At 39.5% G+C, this 23,222-nt stretch overlaps 1 protein-coding gene and 1 pseudogene across 1 annotated transcript in view; one reads left to right on the top strand and one right to left on the bottom strand.

The window, feature by feature from the left end:
* LOC150079590 (uncharacterized) overlaps window positions 1-3,871 on the bottom strand; it is a 112,754-nt gene extending 108,883 nt beyond the window's left edge. The window contains exon 1 of the mRNA XM_090383098.1: window positions 3,520-3,871. Within this exon, the coding sequence (XP_090239224.1) occupies window positions 3,520-3,671 (152 nt within the window). The 5' untranslated portion in view covers window positions 3,672-3,871. The remainder of the gene's footprint in view (window positions 1-3,519) is intronic.
* Window positions 3,872-10,672: 6,801 nt separating this feature from the next.
* LOC150079589 (protein DEK-like) overlaps window positions 10,673-23,222 on the top strand; it is a 44,296-nt pseudogene continuing 31,746 nt past the window's right edge.

The following is a 23,222-nucleotide window of genomic DNA, read 5'->3' as shown; positions in this document are numbered from 1 at the left end:
ATTATCAGTATGACAACGAAGAAATAAAATTTTAGAATACGTAAAATTAACTTTTTATTATTTCAGTTTTATACTCTGTTCCTGAAAATATCAGGACTGCATTTTATTATCATTGATTTTTTTGTAAATAAATGCTTTTTTAATTTTCTTACTGTTTTCTACAATGAATAGCAGCCTGCAAAAATGCATTGATACTTTAAAGCATGGCCTAAAAAGAGACAGTATTTGCTAACACTAACCAGTTTCATATTTCCTAATTAGGTTTTCCATCTGCATTAACATTAAATGAAGCATAATTATTTAGACAACCACATATATTTACTCAGTAATAGAAATCATAAGTTCCATAATTCAGCAGTGCCCATAAAATCTACCCCATCACATAGTGAGAAGTTGCACTGGTAAACTGCATTCTATGTATTCATAGCCAGTGAGAAGCTTCAGCTGCATGTCACTGCTGATTTCCAGCAAGTGGCTACCTGCATTCTACATGCAAGCACCTTTAGAAACACACCTAGTTTGAAACAATCTGACATTAGGAACGCTATCTGTTTTGGAGGCATTCGCACTACCAAATGATGACGGAGCTTTTAAGTGCTCATCTAGCACTTAAAGCACTAGCACCTAAGGAAGTATACTGCAGTCACTTTTTGATTTGCAAAAGGGCAATACTCTTTGACCACTCTGATTGAATATTCTGCTGCAGTTACAAAGGAATTGGATGCAAAAAATAATTTTGCCATCACATACTTTGATTTCAGAAAAGCTTTTGATACTGTTCCACACAAGACTGCTAATCAATTGGAGCAGTGTGGAATTAAGGACAAGTTACTGCTCTGGATAAAGGGGTGATTAAGTAAGAGAAGAAAGTAGTGCTCTACTTGGACTAATATTATTAGCAGAGCTTCCCAGGTTCAGTGCCAAGTTCATTATATATATATATATATATATAATTTTTTTTTTTAATGACTGATGAAGGCACATCAGGCTTAACATATAACTTTGCAAATGACAAGGATTGGCAGATTAATTAATACCATAGATAAATGAATGGTTGAGTAGTAGAAAACACAGAGAGAGGTTATAAATTGGCACGACTCTTGGACATTATTAATGGAGTCCCTCAGGACTTGGTGCTGGGCACCAACTGTTAACAATACTAATGAAGGCATATAAAGCTTATTCTTTAAGTTTGTATACCAAAGTTGGCAGAGTGGTTAATCAAGACAATAATTACATTAAGATCTATAAAAATTAGCCGGTAAGCTAAGAAGTGGCAACCGAGGTTGGTAAATAAATGAGAGGTAAGTAGTGTAGCCAGAATTTGTCAAGATTCAAAAAAAATAAATAAATAAATAAATAAAAAACCAATTGCCTAATGATAAAAAGTGCCACAATACCAGATTTCAACATCAGGGGTATGCTGAAATCTGGTATTGTGGCACTTTAGTAGCAGTAATCCTAGAATAACATACCCGTTAGGTAATACCACTCTCAAGGTGGTAGAGAACAAAAGAGACCCAGAAATAATTATGGTCAGACAGTTCTGAGCAATGCAGACGGGCTGCTAAAACAGCTAGTGGGGTTCTGTCAATGACAGAAAAACTTCTCCAGCAGGAAAAATGTGATTATCCTATTGTATAAGGAGATGGTCATACTGCATACAGGGTGCTGAGAAGCACTTCCAGATTAGTCAAAACACACAGAGGGGTACTCCTCTTCCACAAAAAACTTCAGTTCTGAAAATCGCAGAACTTGGAAACTAAACACTTGTCAGGTGAACTGATTTAAGCATTTAAGGCTTTAAATGTAATGGTATTCTTACTTTTCTTAGACAACACACTGGAATTGACAAGTGATGTGGGTAGTTTTTTTTTTTTTTTTTTTTTTGCCTGATGCCATATTTGAATTAAAGTTTGAGTATAATTTTTGGAAAGCCCAGGAAGAAAACTATCAAAAATCTTCTTTAAAAATAAATACTCTGAAAGATACGGTGGCTGAATATTTAGATAAATAAATCTGACAAGAATGTTTTTTAAGAAAAGTTATTGCTTAGCTTATAACACTACAATGAAGTTAGTATTGTTCTATTATCACTTTTTTTTTTTTTTTCTCTCTTTACAGCTACGCATTCTTTAAATTTTTCAAAAAAAAAAATTTCTGAAATTACTGAAAGGGGCTAAAAAAAATTCACTTAACAGTATTGAGTACTTTTATCTGTATTTGTTTCTATAATATTATAGGAACAAAATGTGCGACAGTTGACGGCTTCTGTTTCATTTTGGGTTTATGGAAAATTCTTTGGTCACCATGCCGTATTAAAAATATCTTGACTTATCGCCCTATGCGCCCCTGTGTTTGCAGCGCCTGTCTATTGTACCCACACATATCGAATTGAGTGTCTCTAGTTCTTTGTCTAGTCAGCTGGTTATACTAAGCTAACCATAAATTAATGCCTAGTTTATTCCATTACGGACTGCTGAGAACGCCCATCCATAATTCCAAAGTGTGACCACGCCTTTGGCGACTTCCAAAAAACTAAACGCGCGCGCGTGTCCACCCGCACAGCACAGTTTTTGCATTATGTAAACCAGAGTAGTAAGATAATCTGATGTAAACAGTATGTTTACACAGTAATTTTATCCAAGATTACAAAACGTTGCAATGTTTCGAATGTTTGTTCTAGTGAGGGTAAAAAAAAAGTACAATTATTGACTTGGATATCCTCTTCTCCGTGGACAGAATATGACGCTTTTGGTCGATCTGCTGAAGCAAAAGTTCGTACAATAACTTTTGGAGGGACTGGTTGAAATTTAGATTATAGGAGAGTGCATTTATTTGATATTAGAATAACGCGCCACCATTTGTATTGCAGGCGATTTCTTTCACACAACTTAATTTTGTTGATTTTTTTTTCTAACAAAGGCCAAGGTAGTCAACATCCGGAACACAGGTAAGGAGGTGCCGGATTCAAGCCCGTATGCTTCCACAAAAAAAAAAAATGAAAGACCCATTTTTAAAGAACATTTTAAATGCCCTTGCATTTAACACTAGCAATACAATGGAAGCAATACTGAATTTGTGATCTAGGGTTATAATTTTGAAAAAAAAAAAAAAAAAGCTAGATTTATCAATAAAGATGGCTTTCCATGTATTAAAAATTAAGATCATTCCATTTGAAGTTTCATCAGTTGTGCTAAAAGGATGCAATCAACCAACTTCAAAGTCCGATACTCAGATAATTGCATTCAATGATATCGTAAAACTTTCATTACCGGATTTAGTTCATGGGACTTGAAAGTTAAGTCAATAACTGGGTTCCAGTTTTACTAACGCAAATATCAATAACGAGAATTACTCTCTCATAAACTGAAATAAAAATTGTGGGGAGGGAGAGTACTCGAAGCTAAATCGCAATTATATACAACTTATAATGGCGTGTTTATTTTTAAGAAATCTTATTTGCCTTTGTAGTAAAATCATCTTTTATGGAAAAGTAAGATGTTGATAAAGACCTACCTTGAAGTTCCATTACTGAAGCCAATGTCATACAAGTTAATTTCTGTTCCATTCTCAAACACACATTTGCAACCGGATTCAGTTTGAGCACAGATCTCCGATCTAGTGGAATCCAACAGGAGAACGAAACTTATTACAACGATGATTTTCATTTTTTCACGACACCAAATTCACTTTACTCGGTCAGAACACTACACGAGCTCATTAGCAGTTCTACACACACTTTTTTTTTTTCATATAGCACACCCGAAAGCGTATCTCCCAAGTTCTTGCTGTTCATACAATAGATTATCAGAAACAACCTTTAATCTTAAGCTATCACTGAACATTAATTATCACACTTTTAACATTTACTTTGAGCTTATTGAAAAGTAAACAAAAAAAAAAAAAAAAAGTTTTTGAAATATTATTTTGCCACAGCCGTTAAAATTCCGTATCAAAATAAATATACGATGAGGAACAATACTTTTTTGTTCACAATTTAAACAAAAATTTCTTTTTAAAAATATACTAAACCTAAATTACACCACACACATTACCGAAGCCAACTTGACCCCTTAATATATATATAACCACCTGTTGCCACATGCTTTCTGCGCTGGCTGTTTGTCAGAACTCGTGATAGGTCGGGACGAATCCATTTTGCTAATCGTGTTCAGACAGTTAAAGAATGCAAATTTTAATTAAACAATGCGTGTGATTATTACCAAAGTATCGATTTTTTTTTATTAAAATATAAAAACATTTGTCGGATGTTTAAAAGGTGATTAAAATTAATAAAGTTCAACAAAGGCTTAATGAAAAAACAAATCGTACACAAAAGCTCAATTTTCAAATAATTAGTATTATTCAGAAGGGTGCGAAAGTTATTATTATTATTATTATTATTATTATTATTAGCCATAAGATGCAAGGAAACCTGAGGCTTATACTGCACTAGCCAAAAAAAAATTTGAGTACCCTGGCAAAGAGAGAGAGGAGGTAGCAGGGAATCACCGAAAGAGAAGAATGATGACATAATCATTCTTCCCTTTCTTGGTGATTCCCTTCGACTTTTCACTCTCTCTCTCTCTCTCTCTCTCTTAGGGTAACTCGGGAATTTTTTTTTTTTTTTTTTGACTGGTGCAGCATAAGCCTCAGGTTTCCTTCCACCATGTAGCTAATAGTAATAGTAATATCCAGCTCAGAACCCTGGGTGTGCCAAGCCAGATGGGAGTCCCTGGGAGTTCGCCTACAAAGGGAATCCGATTCATAAATATGTTGCGAAATCATTGTATTTGTTGTTGTTATTATTATTATTCTTTGCGGCGTAATTATCTCTCTATTATAAATTTAAAAAAAAATTCAAACATGTGATGAGGTAAAAAATACTAGTTTATAAAATCTGAGATAAAATGCAGGCTAGAGGGTTTTTTTCAAGCTGGAAGTGGAGCAACTATGCTCACTGGTCAAAAAATTAGAAACCTTTTGCAACTGAAGTTAACAGATAATTAAAAAAAAAAAAAAAAAAAGTAACACTGCGGCTACCTCGAATGTTAATTCAACTACCCAACTGTATTTTGTTCGTGAACTGCGCGTGCTCTCTGGTCGATTTGCCTGTTTTGCTGGCCGAAAAATACAATTTTCCAGGGGAAAAAAATCTTGCTATTTACGCATGACAGTGACTGTCTCAGCCAGGGAACGGAAGTGGCCCATAAAAGTTCCTCGCGCTATTGACAGGATTTGAGTCGGGGATTATCCACAAGGTGTGAATAGGACAATGACAATACCACTGCACTACTGCGCAGACAACAGATAATTAAATGTACGGTTGGTTAGTTGTAGGGTTTAGGTGAAATTGAGATTATAGGAGAGTGCAATTATTTGATAGGTCAATTTAATCAGCCACAAACAGCAGCTTAGGCCATATTGCACTGTATGTAATGTCTGTAAATTGCGTGTGTTATGTGGCCAATTTGCTTTTTGCCGGACTTAAAATCACAGAGTCAACAAGAAAACACCATGCTAGCAAGCCTCGCCTGAGTCCAACTCATTGAGCCACTTTGTGAAAAATGCCTATAAAAATTCCTCGCGTCATTGACAGGATTCAAACATAATTCTTTCATTGCGGTACAAGTAAACACATGGGTTGTGTTAGGGTAGCTAAGAATAGAAACAGGTGCATGTATACTTGCGTGTACACCAATGCTAGGAGTTTAGTAAATAAATTTGATGAATTTGAGGTATTACTCAAAACATCAAAGGCAGATATTGTTGGGATATCAGAGACGTGGTGTCACACAGATATAAGGAATGCAGAACTGGAATTTGGGGAGTACAATGTCTACAGAAAGGATAGACAGGATAGGAAGGGAGGAGGGGTTATGCTATTAGTTAAAAAACACATAAAATCCAAGGAAGTGAAGCCAGTCGACATCGATGAACAGGGCAGTGTCGAGTCAGTTTGGTGTGACATAAGCATAGGTAAATCAAAATTGAGAGTAGGAGTGTGCTATAGGCCTAATGACTCTGATGAGTATGATAAGATACTGTACAGGGAAATAGAATTATTATTATTATTATTATTATTATTATTATTATTATTATTATTAGCAATATGGTGCAAGGAAGCCTGAGGCTTATGCTGCACTAGCGAAAAAAAAAATTTCTGAATCACCATGTGAATGAGAGAGAGAGAGAAAACAAGAGTCGGAAGTAGAAAGGAATCACCAAGAAAGAGAAGAATGGTGATATCCAGCTCAGGACCCTGGGTGTGCCAAGCCCATACTCACCAGGTGTGAGCCCCTGGTGGGGGAATGGGCCAGTAAATCAGAGAGTCTTATAATGGGGGATTTTAATTCCCAGATATTGACTGGAATTTGTGGGTTGGTCACTCACACACTAGCAAGGCTTTTGTGGATTTATTGGATGATTGTTTTCTACACCAGCATGTTCGGGAGGCAACTAGAGGGAGTAATATTCTTGATCTGATTATCAGTAGTGATTCTTCATACATTAGGAATCTGCAGATAAAGGAACCACTGGGTGCCAGTGATCACAGTGTGCTGAAGTGGCATTTACTCAAGGAGGTAACTACCATCAGAGGTAAAGGGAAGGGTTTTTGCTTTCGAAGAGGCGACTATGATGGTCTGGGACAGTATTTAAATTCTATACAGTGGGACAAACTGATGATGTTACCAACAGCAAATTCAAAATGGGAAGCATTCAAGGAACTAATCTTGGAAGCTACCAGGCTTTACATTCCAACCAAGAAATATTGTTCAAGATTTAAGCCTAAATGGATGTCAGATGAACTAATGAAACATATGGCAGAGAAGAAAAATGCATGGGATACATACAAATTAATGGGTGACGTGGAAGCCTATGATAGATATAAGTTGGTCTGTAACCAAGTCACAAAGGAGATTAGGCAGGCAAAGGCAGATTATGAGAAATCCTTGGCAAAGGATGCAAAGAAAAACAGAAAAGAGTTCTTTACCTATTTAAACTCAAGAAGGAAAGGGATGAATCAGATTGGTCCACTGGATGTTGATGGTTCAACAGTTGAGGATCCAGCTCAGGTGGCTAACAATCTAAACGAGTATTTTGCATCTACATTCACACATGAGGAGTTATTCAGTAAGGGGAATGTCGTAGGTGAAGTAAACATTGGCAGTGAGCTAGATGATTTTCTAATAACTAAGAGAAAAGTGGAGGAGAAATTGTTGAGGATAAACATAAAAAAGGCGCCCGGGGTGGATGGGATCTATCCAGTTATATTAAAGGAGGCAGCAAAGGAAGTAAGCAAACCCCTAGCCATAATTATGAGAGCTTCTTTGGACTCAGGAGAGGTACCCATGGACTGGAGATGTGCAAATGTAACCCCAATTCACAAAGGAGGATCAAAGGCTGACACAAGTAACTATAGACCTGTTAGTTTAACTTCGGTTCCAGGAAAATTAATGGAGGCACTGGTTAAAGAAGCACTGCAGGATCATCTGGACAAGAATTCAGTTATAGCTCAGACACAGCATGGGTTTGTTAAGGGCAGGTCTTGTCTGACCAATTTGATTGGATACTATGATGTAGTCACAAAAGAACTGGATGCAGGGAATAACTTTGATATTATATATTTGGATCTTAGAAAGGCTTTTGATACTGTTGCGCATGGAAGACTGCTGCACAAATTGGAGAAGTGTGGCATTCGAGGCAAATTGCTGCTATGGATAAAGGGATGGTTGAGGGGGAGAAGACAGAGAGTGGTAATCAATGGACACTGCTCAACGTGGACTAATGTTATTAGTGGAGTTCCTCAGGGTTCAGTGTTGGGTCCATTGTTGTTTTCTGTATTTATAAATGATATTGATGATGGTGTATCAGGCTTAATGTCCACGTTTGCAGACGATACAAGGGTTGGCAGGGTTGTTAAGGACACTACTGATACTATGCTGCTGCAACAGGATCTGGAAAGGTTGAGCAGATGGGCTGAGAGGTGGCAAATGAAGTTTAACATTGACAAATGTAAAGTACTACATATGGGAAACAGTAACCCCAGATCAACGTATCAACTCTGTGGTACTACGCTGACAGTGGTAGAGAATGAAAAGGAACTGGGGGTAATTGTGCAGGCAGATATGAAGTTCTCTGAGCAGTGCAGACGAGCTGCAAGAGTAGCTCATGGTGTCTTGTCAATGATATACAGGACTTTTTCTAGCAGGGACAGGGATGTGATTATTCCCTTGTATAAGGCATTGGTCAGGCCACACCTTGAGTACTGTATACAGGTCTGGAGGCCTCATTTCAAGAAGGATGTAGAGCTGCTGGAACGAGTACAGAGAAGGGCAACAAGATTAATGAATGGAACAAAGGGTTGCTCTTACGAAGAAAGGCTTAAGTTTTGCAAATTACAGAGCCTGGAGACTAGGCATCGCCGAGGTGATCTGATAGAGGTGTATAAGGCTTTGAATGGCTTGAGCATGCTCAATGCCGATGGGATTCTTCCTCTTGCTTAGAATAATCACCTGAGAGGGCATAAATTCAAATTGAGGAAGGACGGATGTCGGATAGATGTGCGGAAATTTGCCTTTAGCCAGCGGGTGGCTGGTTGGTGGAACAGACTCCCATCGCTTGTTGTTGAAGTTGATAGCCTAAACAAATTTAAGGCTCAGCTGGACAGGTATTTCGAACGAATGGAGGGGTGAAATGGGAGTAGTGGGTTTTTTTTTTTTTTTGGCTGATGCTGAATAAGCTTGCTTTCTTGCATCATATGCCTCTACTAATGCTAATGCTAATGCTAATAAGTCTTTTCCACCTGGTGTGGGGGAAACCAACCAACCGTTACCAACCCACGAAGAAAATGTACAGTTGACCCCAGGGGGTCACATCTGGTGAGTATGGGCTTAGCACACCAAGGGTCCTGAGCTGGATATTATTATTCTTCTCTTTCTTTGTGATACCCTTCTACTTTTCTCTCTCTCCCTCAGGGTAACTCAGGATTTTTCTTCTTTTTTTTTTTTTTTTTTTGGCTGATGCAGCATAAGCCTCAGGCTTCCTTGCACCATATAGCTAATAATAACAGTATACAAATTAATTTAATTAATAGATAACAGAGCAGAAACTGCTCAATGCGTTCTAAGTTATAAATCACTTAGTTAAGAAATGGAGGGACTATCTCTATGATGTTTTGTAGAACACTTCCCTACTGATACTCTCAGTTGTTTGGATAACTATACAAATAGTTTACATGTATTCCACATCCTCGTAGACAAAATCAATGATCTAATGTACCAACGAATCGGAGGCTCGCGGACCCCAAGCCCGACCCCAAAATGTTCCGTTGCAATACCAGCGGTTTCACTTTCCTGTGATCATGACTTTGGTCGAAAAGGTCCATTCGCTTCGAAGAAATAACAAAATTCTTTAGTTTCTTAATAATGTTTCAGAGGAGTCTTAATGTTTTTTAGGTTTTAATATTAATTTTTAAAGTAGTAAAAGTATGGATTCGTTATTTGTTTGGTTTCAAAGCATTTAAATTGTTTTTAAAATACGGACGTATTGTATTCTCTCATTCAAATATTAGGGTTGGTGATTCGATGTATTTTTGGGATCAGGCTTGGGTTCCGCGAGCCTCTGATTCTGTGGTGCACTCGATCATTGATCTTGTCTACGAGGAAGGAGAATACATGTAAACTATTTGTATAGTTATCCAACAACGGAGAGTATCAGCACTGAAGCGTTGAACAAGACATCATGGAGGTAATTTCTCCATTTCTTAATTTCGTTCCAGTTTCTTAATTTCTCCATTTCGTTCCAGCAGCTCTACATCCTTCTTGAAATGAGGCCTCCAGACCTGTATACAGTACTCAAGGTGTGGCCTGACCAATGCCTTATACAAGGGAATAATCACATCCCTGTCCCTGCTAGAAAAAGTCCTGTATATCATTGACAAGACACCATGAGCTACTCTTGCAGCTTGTCTGCACTGCTCAGAGAACTTCATATCTGCCTGCACAATTAACAGTACACAAATGTAAGGTGTCACATGGTATGATCACAAATACAAGGTTTCTGATAAATACTGTATCCTTTGCTGGGCCTCTTAGTCGATCCGCACATGGGGTATGATAGGCGATTATTACAATCTTCAGAAAGTTGATAATTCGAGCATGATTAGCAGAGCCACAATTGAGAAAAAAAAAAAAAAAAAAAAAAAAAACAGGAAATCGCCGGTGTACCGAAAGTAATCAACTCAACAGTAAGTGTAAGACAAAAGGAAAATGCAGCTCTTAAAGGAAGAAATGCGGCAGAAAGTCGGCACATCAAGAACAAGACCGCCGGTATTCAAAGCAAATTGTGTCAAAATAGAAGGTTAAGGTTAATAGAAGGTCAAAAAAAGGTTACGTGGGCAGCAAATAACTGACAATTTCAATTTAGGCAAAAAAAAAAAGACCCATTCCCACCTGTGCGGGCTGGAGTTGAAGAACCTTGGATTTCGCCGTCGTGTGATCATATGAAAGCCGCTTCGTTCTGTAAATAATCGTAAGATTACAATGGAGCGGTGGCGCCAACACCAAGAATGCACTGCAGAACGGTGGAAAAAGATTATGTAGGCTAAACATTCTCGATGTACATAGTTTTATAACCGATCGTAGGATGAAAGTGTGGCGTGAACGTCATGCATCCAGATAGTCCTGGGTCTCAAGCACTGCACATAGTATCATGGTATGAAGTACGTCCTGTTGATATGAACCGAATCAACTCATACTGTTAGAAGTTCGCTTTACTTCCAATGAATATCTTTCTTTCGTATTGGATCAACTTCACCTGCCAATGCTTCATTTTTAACTCTAACATGTAGCAAAATGATTTTGTGATAACGAAGAGCAAAGTGGAGGAGAAATTACACTTAACAATATTTATTATAAACAATATTTATTATAAACATGTATACAATCTGCTTTCACACCATAATACTACAATGAGTAAAGTATGCATCAATTCTAAGTGCAACAATCTGATAGCAGAAAGACATAATTTGAGTTATGAAATAAAAATCGATGGTCTCGCGATTTCATACGATTGTACATTTTAACTTTCTACACACATCCAGTCCCTTCCTTCTAACATCCTCTAAACAATACTAGGACGTGAACTATGATATATGTTATTGACTTAATTCTAATTTCCACATATAGAAGAGAATCAGCAAGGAAGCATTGAGTTTAGAATATATTTTGGCTGTTTCACATATGTTCATTTATACGTAAGGATGGTTTTTGAAGTTAAACTTAAAAAAGTTAAATGATTTAAACATAAAAAAGGAATGAAGTTAAACATAAACAAAAATGAAGTTAAACATAAAAAAGGCACATGGAGCAGATGGAATCTACCAAATTATATTGAAGGAGGCAGCAAGGGAAGTATGAAACCCTTATCCTTAATTATGAGCACATCCTTAGATTAAGGGAAGGTCTCCATGGAATACAGATGTGCAAATCTATCCCCAATTCACAAAGGGGGTTCAAAGGATGACGGAAATAATTACAGACCTGTTAGTTTCAATTCTGTTCTAGGGAAAATAATGGAGTCACTGGCTAAAGAAGTGATGCAGCATCACCTAGATAATTAGCATTAGCATTAGCATTAGTAGAGGCATTTGATGCAAGAAAGCAAGCTTATGCAGCATCAGCCAAAAAAAAAAAAAAAAAAAAAAACCCACTTCCACTTCACCCCTCTGTTCGTTCAAAATACCTGTCCAGCTGAGCCTTAAACTTATTTAGGCTATCAACCTCCACCACAAGGGATGAAAGTCTGTTCCACCAACCAACCACCCACTGGCTAAAGGCAAATTTCCGCACGTCTATCCTACATCTGTCTTTCCTCAATTTGAATTTATGCCCTCTCAGGTGATTATTCTGAGCTAGAGGAAGAATCTCATCAGCAATGAGCATGCTCAAACCATTCAAGCCTTTATACACCTCTATCAGATCACCTCGCCGGTGCCTAGTCTCCAGACACTGTAATTTGCAAAATTTAAGGCTTTCTTCGTAAGAGCACCCATTTGTTCCTTTCACTAATCTTGTTGCCCTGCTCTGTACTCGTTCCAGCAGCTCTACATCCTTCTTGAAATGAGGCCTCCAGACCTGTATACAGTACTCTAGGTGTGGCCTGACCATTGCCTTATACAAGGGAATAATCACCTCCTTATCCCTGCTGGAAAAATTCCTGAATATCATTGACAATACTCCATGAGCTACTCTTGCAGCCTGTCTGCACTGCTCAGAGAACTTCATATCTGCCTGCACAACCACCCCCAAGTCCCTTTCATTCTCTACCACTGTCAGTGTAGTACCACAGAGTTGATACGTTGCTCTGGGGTTGCTGTTTCCCATGTGTAGTACTTTACATTTGTCAATGTTAATCTTCATTTGCCACCTCTCAGCCCATCTGCTCAACCTTTCCAGATCCTGTTGCAGCAGCATAGTGTCAGTGTGTCCTTGACAACCCTGCCAACCTTTGTATCGTCTGCAAACTTGGACATTAAGCCCGATATACCATCATCAATTTCATTTATAAATACAGAAAACAATAATGGACCCAACACTGAGCCCTGAGGGACTCCACTAATAACATTAGTCCACGATGAGCAGTGTCCATTGATTACCACTCTCTGTCTTCTCCCCCTCAACCACCCCTTTATCCATAGCAGCAATTTGCCTCCAATGTCACACTGCTCCAATTTGTGTAGCAGTCTTCCATGTGCAACAGTATCAAAAGCCTTTCAAAGATCTAAGTATATAATATCAAAGCTATTCCCTGCATCCAGTTCTTTTGTGACTCCATCATATCCAATCAAATTGGTCAGGCAAGACTTCCCCTTAACAAAACCATGCTGTGTCCGAGCTATAACTGAAGTCTTGTATAAATGATCCTGCAGTGCTTCTTTAACCAGTGCCTCCATTAATTTTCCTGGAACAGAAGTTAAGCTCACAGGTCTATAATTACTTGTGTCAGCCTTTGATCCTCCTTTGTGAATTGGGGTCACATTTGCACATTTCCAGTCTATGGGTACCTCCCCTGAGTCCAAGGAAGCTCTCATAATTATGGCTAAGGGTTTGCTTACTTCCTTTGCTGCCTCCTTTAATATAACTGGATAGATCCCATCCACCCCGGGTGCCTTTCTTGTGTTTATCTTCAACAAATTCTCTTCCACTTAACTCTCAGTTATTTCAAGATTCTGTAGCTTACTGCTAAAGTTGAATACACCTCTGGCATTCCCCTCGCTAAATAACTCCTCATGTGTGAATGTCGATGCAAAATATTCATTTAGTTTGTTAGCTACCTGAGCAGGATCATCAGCAGTTGACCCATCAATATCAAGTGGACCAATCTCATTCATCCCCTTCCTTCTAGAGTTTACATAAGTAAAGAACTCTTTGCTGTTTTTCTTTGCATCCCTTGCCAAGGATTTCTCGTAATCTGCCTTCGCCTGCCTAACCTCCTTTGTAACTTGGTTGCATATCAACTTGTATCTATCATAGGCTTCTGTGTCATGTGTTAATTTGTAAGTATCCCATGCATTTTTCTTCTCTGTCATATGTCTCATTAGTTCATCTGACATCCATTTCGGCCTAAACCTTGAACAATATTTCTTAGTTGGTATATAAAGCCTAGTAGCTTTCAAGATAAGTTCTTTGTATGCTTCCCATTTTGAATATTCTGTTGGTAACATCATCAGTTGGTCCCACTGAATAGAATTTAAATACTGTCTCAGTCCATCGTAGTCGCCTTTACGGAAGCAATAACCCTTCCCTTTACCCCTAATGGTAGTTACCTCTTTGAGTAAATCCCACTTCAGCACACTGTGATCACTGCCACCTAGTGGTTCATTTATCTGGAGATTCTTAATGCATGATGAATCACTGCTGATAATCAAATCAAGAGTATTACTCCCTCTAGTTGCCTCCCGAACATGCTGATGCAGAAAACAATCATCCAATAAATCCACAAAAGCCCTGCTAGTGTGTGAGTGACCAGCCCCCAAATTCCAGTCAATATCTGGGAAATTAAAATCTCCCATTATAAGAGTCTCTGATTTACTGGCCCACTCTATTTAATAATGCACAAATAGTTCAGACACAGTATGGGTTAGTTAAGGGTAAGACTTGTCTGATTAATTAATCTGAATACACTGATGTGGCCACAAAGGAACCGGACACAAAAAATAATTTTGATATCATATACTTGGATTTCAGGAAAGCTTTCGATACTGTTGCAAATGGAAGACTGCTGTACAAATTGGTGCGGCACGGCATTAAGGGCAAGTTGCTGCAATGAATAAAGGGATGGTTCAGTAGGAGACGGCAGAGAGTGGTAATAAATTAACTCTGCTAATGATATCGATTAAGGTATAGCTGGCTTAATGTCCAAGTTTGCAGAGGATACAAAGGTTGGCAGGGTTGTTAATGATAGTAAGACTGTATGCTACTGCAGCAGGATCTAGAAAAGTTAAGCAGATGGGCTGAGAAGTGGCAACCGAAGTTTAATATTTACAAATGCAAAGTACTGCATATGGCTGGCAGTAACCCAAAAGAAATGTACCAACTGTGTGGTACTATACTCAGAGAGTGGAAGAATGAAAAAGACCTGGTGCTAATTGTCCAATCGGATATGAAGTTCTCTGAGCAGTGCAAACGGGCTGCCAGAGAAGTTCATGGAGTTTTTACAATGATATATAGGAATTTTGTTAGCAGAGACAAAAAGGTCATTATACCTTTGTATAAGGCAATGGTCAAAGGGATGGCCACACCTTGAGTACTACGTACAGATTTAGACACCTCATTTTAGGAAAGATGTTGAGTTTCAAGAACGAGTACAGAGAAGGGCAACAACATTGGTGTGAGGTTCTCTTACCAAGAGAGGTAGTATCTGGAGAATAGGCACCTGCGAGGTGATCTGATTGAGGTGCACAAGGCCTTGAATGATTTGAGCAGGCTCAATGCTGATGGGACAGTTTCGCACTGCTTAGATTAAGAACCTAATCCAGATATTCAAATTAAGCAAAGACAGTTGTAGAATAGATGTGCGGAAGTTTGCTTTTAGCCAGCGGGTAGTTCATTGCTAGAACAGACTTCCATCTGTTGTTATTGAATTTGATAGCGTAAATAAATTTAAGACTCAACTAGTCAAACATTTAGAGTGACCGAATGGGTGAAATGGGAAGGTTGGGAGGTTTTTTTTTTTTTTTTGGCTGATGCTTCCTTTCTTGCATTATATGCGTTAACTAATGCTGTCACCGTGATAAGTATTATTGTTCCAAGTACTTGTACCGTCTCAGCAGCAATAAATAAATTTAATTAATTATCTAGCTCTAAAAAAATACCTGAATTTTAGCATATCATTACCCATAGTATCACACACAAATAACTCATCTGTAATAGTTTTAATGGTTGAAAGACAATCACAAGATTTTATATTATTTGAGTTAAACGTATTAATAGCATTACTAATATGCGATTTGTCTCTTGACAATTTAAACAAAAGTCCCAAGGGATCTGTGTTCCCTGTTGTTAGTACAAAATCCCTCAATGCAGCTAACTTATGTTCATATACACTGAGTAATCACTGAATTATGACCGAGAATGAGGAGTTAGTCGACTTAAGTAGCATAGATAAGGTGTCAGTGGTTCAGTAGGTAGTAAAATTCCGAGCGTGATAAGCAAAAGGAAGGATTTATCGGACTTTGATAAAGGACAGATTGTGGGTGCTCAACGAGCTGTTGCCTCGATTTCCCAAACGGCTGAAATGGTGGGGTGTTCGAGAGCCGCCGCAGTGAAATCAGCATTAGCATTAGTAGAGGCATACGATGCAAGAAAGCATATTTATGCAGCATCAGCGGAAAAAAAAACCACTTCTCTTTGACCCCACGGTTCGTTCCAAATACCTGTCCAGCTTAGCCTTAAATTTATTTCGGCTATCACTTTCCACAACAAATGGTGTGAATGAATTCGATGTGAATGAATTGATGGTGTGAATAAATTCAAGAAAGAACTAGACAAATTCTTGGAGTATATGGATACGTGAATAGTGTTTTTCCCCCTATGTTATAAGATTTCTTTCTTGCATCATTTGCCGCTAACACTACTGCCACTACATGATATTTTAGCTAGTGTGCCAGCTAGGTCTGGTTTTGGCATCTCATCAAGCTAGCTATTATTATTATTATTGTTCCTCTTATATTATTTCTCCCTGATTGGGGGATTCCACTCAATGACGGGTACTGATACCAAGTACACAGGGTGGTTGTAATGTCTGGTGTTACTGTTGGTCGAGAAAATCTCTCATTGTCCTACTGGTGTTCAGAATTGAGACTTTCTGAAGTTTCTTGTAGATGTTTTCTGGGAGATCTATTGCTGCTAGGCTGCTATGCAGAGTATTTGGCAACATACCGGTGGTTGACACGATGATCGGGATGGTTGATACTTCTTGCATAGGCCACATCTCCTTGACCTCATGTCTCAGGTTCGTGTACTTCCTAATTTTTTCCTCATGGGTTTTCTAGACATTGCTAGTGTTGGGCACCGCTATGTCAATCAGGTAGGTAGCCTTTTCCATCTTGTTTACAAAGGTTATGTCCACTCTGTTGTGCAGGATGGTCTTGTCCGTTATTATGGCGTGGTCCCAGTACAGCTTGTGGGTTCGGTCTCCAGTACTGCCTAGGGTTCATACTTGTAGTATGGTACACTTTCTTTGGTCAACTGGTATTTTCTTGCTAAGTTCTGATGTATTATCCTGGCTACCTGGTCCTGTCTATGAGGGTACACAGTCTGGTGACCACCTTGCATCCCGCGGTGATGTGTTGGATCGTTTCTGAGCCCAGGAGTCATCGTCGACATTTGTCATCTGACATTCCGGGCTCCTATGCGATGTATTTTCTATAGTTTCTGGTGTTGATTACCTGGTCTTGGATGGCCCATCATGAATCCTTCAGTCTCGGGGATAAGCATCCGGCTTGTGAGCCATGCACTGGAAACAGTGTTATCGATATGATCTTGATGGAGGTCATTGTAGTGTCTGCCATGGAATGTCTTCTTTGCCCATCTTTCTAACTTCGTTTCTTGTGCGGTCTGGGTGGGTGGGGGTTCGTCGTTTAGGTTGAATGGGGTATACCACTTATCAATCTTCCTTATGGCTTGGTGAAGGGGTGTTGTGTTGTTCTTGAAGTAGTCCTTCAGGTTAAAGATCGCTGTTTTCTATTGCTCTATCAGGCCCCTCCCTCCCTCTTTCCGAGCTATTGTTAGTCTCTCCCCTGCTGATTTCGGGTGGTGTTGCCGGCAATGATGACCAAGGACAATGATGACCAAGTCTTTCGCATGATATCTTCTACCACGGTGTTAGTCCAATCTATGACCCCGAAGGCGTATGTTAGTACTGGAGCTGCATACGTGTTTATGGTTTTAACTGTGTTCCCGCCGTGCAATTTTCATTTCAGCAGACTTCTGAGTCTCTGATGATATTTTTCAGTCAGGCACTTCTTTATTTCCTTGTACTTTAACTGCTGAGCCTGCATCATCCTTAGGTATTTGTAGGTCTACCCTTCTGTCTTAGGTTTGATCTCTTTACCTATCAGCAACTGTTAGTTTCGGCCAACTAATTTTCCCTGGTGCCGTGTGTGGATCTTGCATTTGTCTAGATCAAATTCCATCCTGATTTTCTTGGTGAACTCTTTGGTGATCCGGAGTAGTTGCTTCTCGGTTGCCACACAGAGCTTGATGTCATCCATGTACATCAGGTGGGAGAGGGTGTACAGGTTCTTTCTCCCTTCTTTGAGATTATATCCATAATTGCTGTCGTTAAGCATGGTGGATAGCGGGTTGAGTGTTAGACAGAACCACAGTGGGCTCAGAACATCTCCCTGAAAGATTCCTCTTCTAATGGGGATTGGCCTGGTTGTGATGTTCTGGACCTTAATGGTGGTACTCCATTTCACCATTGTTGCTCCTAGGAAGTGTGTCACTATCAGATTGACCTTGTAGATCTTCAGGGTCTCTATTAGCCAGCTATGAGGACGGAGTCGAAGGCCTTGCGGTAATCAGTGTTGGCCGTGTATAGGTTGTGTGCTTGCTTCTTGTAGGATTGCTCCAAAACTACGGCATCTATGGTTAATTGCTCCTTGCATCCTTTGCTCCTCCGCTTGCATCCCTTCTGCTCTTCCACCATTATGTTCTGACTCTCTAAGTGGCCTGATATCTTATTGGTTATGCAGCTGGTCAGGATCTTGTACATCGTTGGGAGGCAGGTGATTGGCCTGTATTTCGCCGGGTTTCTTGTGTCTTCGTGTTTTAGCTTCAGATATGTGATTCCTTCGGTGAGAAATTTCGGGACTGTCTCCGGGTGCCTTATCATTCGATTGAACTGTTCTGCTAGGTGCTTGTGTGTGCATGTGAGTTTCTTGTACCAGTAATTGTGGATGTTATCAATTCCTGGGGTTCGCCAGTTGTGGGTGTTCCTGATTGACTGTTTTACTTCTTCTCGAATCTCCCACTCTCTCATCTCTTGTATGTCCTTCGTTTTCTTCCGTTCTGCTTCTATCCAGGGTGCTCTGCTGTTATGTCTTACTTCATTGCTCCAGATATTTCCCCAGAACTCCTCGATCATCTTCTCCTCGGGTTCCGTTTCCTGCTTTCTCATCTTCACCCAGTTTCCTGTAGAAGGCTCTTTGATTCTCATCAAAGATTCGATTGTTTATTTTCCTCTGGGAACTCTCTTTGTATCGATGTAATCTCTTATTGATTGCGAGGAGGTTCTGCTTCAGTGAGTCCAAGTATTCTCCTATTCTCTGATTTCTGGTCTGATAATTTGCTGTGGACGCTGTCTCTCTTGAAGATGCTCTTCACCTTTCCAATAAATTTCTTACTTTCATTACCCTGTTGGTACTGGGTCAACTGACCTATCTTGACTCTTAATTCTTCTATCTTCTGCTGAAGTCTTCTTTCCCAAGCTGGCGGTTCCTTCTGTTTTTGATTCTTCTGCTGCTGATCTCTCGTTTCTTTTCCATTGATCCTAGTATCTGCTATGGCAGCACAGTATATGGCTGTGTGGATAGCCTCCAGCGTTGCACCATTGTTGTCAAGGTAATGTGGAATTATTTGCCGATTGAGGTGGTCTGTTACTCTACACAGGATTTTATATGGCCTCTGATTAGGTATCACGTGGGTTCTTGTGGGTTCGATTCCTTCGAGTTCTGTTAGGGCCTTCTTCCACTCGTCTGCTATTCTAGACATCATGACTTCGTCTCTTTCTACTTCAGCTACTCTCGGTTGTATTTCTTCTTGTTGTTCCTCCTCTTGTCCCATGGTATTATGTTCCTCCTGTGATTCCATACCTGACCATATTCTTTGTGCTTTGTAGTTGATCGCTGACATCCTGCTTGATTTTTTCTTCGCGACGATGGTCCTTCTTTGGTCTGCTAATCGCTGTTCGGTGACCTGAATATCCGGGTATCGTTCCAACCACTTGGTATGCAGTTGCGACCTGTGCATTGCCATATCGGTCTCTACCCTAGTATTCCTAGCATGCTCACATCATGTACGTATTCATTTCAATGCTCCACTTCATGCGTTGGCGTTTTCTTCCTTCCTGGGTGATCTCTAGCACAGTTGCACAGGAAGCACTTCCAGTTGGTGGGGCCAGATGGTCTAGCCCTTTCTTGTAGCCTTACAGGGGACAGCGCCGCTTGCACTACTGTCTTCCTCGGGAGACTGTCTCCAACTTTTCGAAACAATCCCTCTGCCTAAGGCCTGAACGCGAGTGACTTTATCCTGCGCCACACTCGATGCAGTATGAATAATATTTCTCTGCGACATCATCCATCTATGGAGGTGGACTTGTTCAGCTTCGGCTTAGGTTCAGTGGTTTATTTTTTAATTTATTTTTGTTCTCGCGAGTGACACGAGATGGCACCACTATATGCCTCAGCCGTCACTCCGACCTTAGGGAAGGTAAGTCCAATGGGGTAACTTTCGCGATGTGTTTTTTTATCACCATTTTAATGTTATTATTATTATATCGGTCTCCAGCGTAATAGAGCTGCGTTCGCTTCCACGAAGGCGGAAGTAGAACCAGGGTCCATCAGGCTGGTAGCCCAGTGTATTAACCACTGGGCCATCGCGCCCCCTTTATTATTATTTTGATGATGATGATGATGACGCAAGGACGCCTGAGGTTCATGCTGCACGAGCCAAAAAAATTCCTGACTTACCCTGAGAGAGAGAGAGAGAGAGAGGAATCACCAAGAAAGAGAAGGATGGTGATTTCCAGCTGAAGCTCTGGGTTTGCCAAGCCCATACTCACCAGATGTGAGCCCTTGGGGTTATTTCTAATGCTGTGAACGATAAATATAGTTATTTAATAATAGGAAGGCAGATGTGGGAAAGTAGAAAATTTACGTTATAAAAATGGCAGTTAAAACCGCTGTGTTAACAATGTTCAAGATTGCCATATCTCCACACCTTGTGAAAAACTCTAGGTTTCAATCTAGCCCGTGGCAGGCCTGTAGCTATTCACTGTTGATCTAGGATCCCGCGTTTTTCTTTTTTTTTTTTTTTTTTTAGGGCTTCTGAAAATATGTGCGCTAGGATCGCTAATTGCATAAATCTGACATTATTTGTGAGTGGAAGCACAGTAGCCAGTTTCCCTTAACCCTAAATACCAAAGAGCTATTTGAACCGATGGAGTCTGTATGTTAAGATCAACAGTGATCACAAAACAGCGTTCAGGTGCTATATCGAAGATGGAACAGCTGTTAATAATACGGATGGAAAATCAGATTCAGAAGCAAGTGCCCCTGAGTCTAATGACCATTCATGCAAAAGCAACAACTATTTATAACGATATTAAGGATAAGTACGGCGAACCCCAACCCAAGTTGTGAGCACGAGGGTAGCCTGTACGGACGTACATTTTCGCCGCTCCTGGAACAGAGAAGTTTTTTCTGTTTTATTAGCTTAAATTGGCATATTAACTTATTTTTTTGAGTAGCTTTATATTCCTATTTACGATACTTAGATTAAAGTAACTTAGATAGAGATTTTGTAAGTATTACTTAGTATCGGAAAGGGTATCAAATCCACGTGTTTACAGTTCGTAATTTGCCGCCATTACGCGATACAAAATATCTCGAAATAGATAGCATAAGCTTAATATAGTATAGTATAGTACATAATATTGTCAATTAATCAGATAATTGATCTTGTTGAACTTCATTGTCAATTAAATTGTACTTTTTAACTACACATATAACGAATTGGGTTACGTAACATAAATAATTAGTAAAAAATAAATAATTAATACTTAACTTGATACGGAAGTTATATAAAGGGATTTCGTAGATAACACTCGATACTGAAACATAAATATAGCGTTATAACTGTGTTGGGATATAAGTTTAGGGTTTTAATTTTGTACTGAAATTGAAATTAAATCGAAATCATGACTCAGACCAGAGCAGCAAAGCAAAAGGCTCAAGCTAATGGGAGTGCTGTGGCTCAGGGGAGAACTGAGGGGGACAGTTGCTCTCTGAATCACAGCCTATTAAAATGCACTACTTGCTTGATGTTTGTGGACAGTCGGGTACGGGACATGATACTGCCATGGGGGATGTCTTTGTGTGTGCGCGATGCAAGGAGTGTAAGGAAATCAGGCGACAACTCAGCGTTGTTATGGGCCTATATGAGAGCTTGATGGGCCCCTCACTTTTAATCCTTCGAGGACATCCCCCCTGTCCTTCAAGCTCTCATATAGGCCCATAACAACGCTGAGTTGTCGCCTGATTTCCTTACACTCCTTGCATCGCGCACACACAAAGACATCCCCCATGGCAGTATCATGTCCCGTACCCGACTGTCCACAAACATCAAGCAAGTAGTGCATTTTAATAGGCTGTGATTCAGAGAGCAACTGTCCCCCTCAGTTCTCCCCTGAGCCACAGCACTCCCATTAGCTTGAGCCTTTTGCTTTGCTGCTCTGGTCTGAGTCATGATTTCGATTTAATTTCAATTTCAGTACAAAATTAAAACCCTAAACTTATATCCCAACACAGTTATAACGCTATATTTATGTTTCAGTATCGAGTGTTATCTACGAAATCCCTTTATATAACTTCCGTATCAAGTTAAGTATTAATTATTTATTTTTTACTAATTATTTATGTTACGTAACCCAATTCGTTATATGTGTAGTTAAAAAGTACAATTTAATTGACAATGAAGTTCAACAAGATCAATTATCTGATTAATTGACAATATTATGTACTATACTATACTATATTAAGCTTATGCTATCTATTTCGAGATATTTTGTATCGCGTAATGGCGGCAAATTACGAACTGTAAACACGTGGATTTGATACCCTTTCCGATACTAAGTAATACTTACAAAATCTCTATCTAAGTTACTTTAATCTAAGTATCGTAAATAGGAATATAAAGCTACTCAAAAAAATAAGTTAATATGCCAATTTAAGCTAATAAAACAGAAAAAACTTCTCTGTTCCAGGAGCGGCGAAAATGTACGTCCGTACAGGCTACCCTCGTGCTCACAACTTGGGTTGGGGTTCGCCGTACTTATCCTTAATATCGTTATAAATAGTTGTTGCTTTTGCATGAATGGTCATTAGACTCAGGGGTACTTGCTTCTGAATCTGATTTTCCATCCAACGCCAGACGGCTGCCTTACTAATTGGACGTGCTGATCAACGCTAAAGAAAAATGTGCTTAAATATGCGTTTTAATTATAGTTATTGCCATAAAAAGTGTTCTCAACTAAAGAAGTCAACTAGTGGACTCTCATGGTAAGAAATTTTTAAATTTCAACTGGGAATTTAGCAGGCTATTTGCGTTTTCATCTATATCCTTTGTTTGCGAGACCGCAGTGGTCACCATGTGGCTGGCAGCAAGGATATAGAGAGGCGCCAATATAAAGCGGCGGCCACGTAAATACCCTGCATTTGACTGGGGAGTGCCCCAACTTGTGCTAAACCCGAGCTGCAAGAGCGTTCCATCATCTGTGCTGAATTACCGTTACTGTGCTAGTGAAACATGTATTTTTGTCTTCCCCCCCTCTGCAATAGACATACCGTGAACAGAATGGATCTTAGCAAATATACGTGTAGTGCAAAAACTGATGTCACCACTGTTATCGGCGCCAAGAAAAACCCACAGAGAAAT

This window comes from Mastigoproctus giganteus, chromosome 10 (genome assembly GCF_048544385.1).
Source record: "Mastigoproctus giganteus isolate SK-2022 chromosome 10, ASM4854438v1, whole genome shotgun sequence".
Lineage (NCBI taxonomy): Eukaryota > Metazoa > Arthropoda > Arachnida > Uropygi > Thelyphonidae > Mastigoproctus > Mastigoproctus giganteus.
This window is presented reverse-complemented; position numbering and strand designations above follow the sequence as displayed.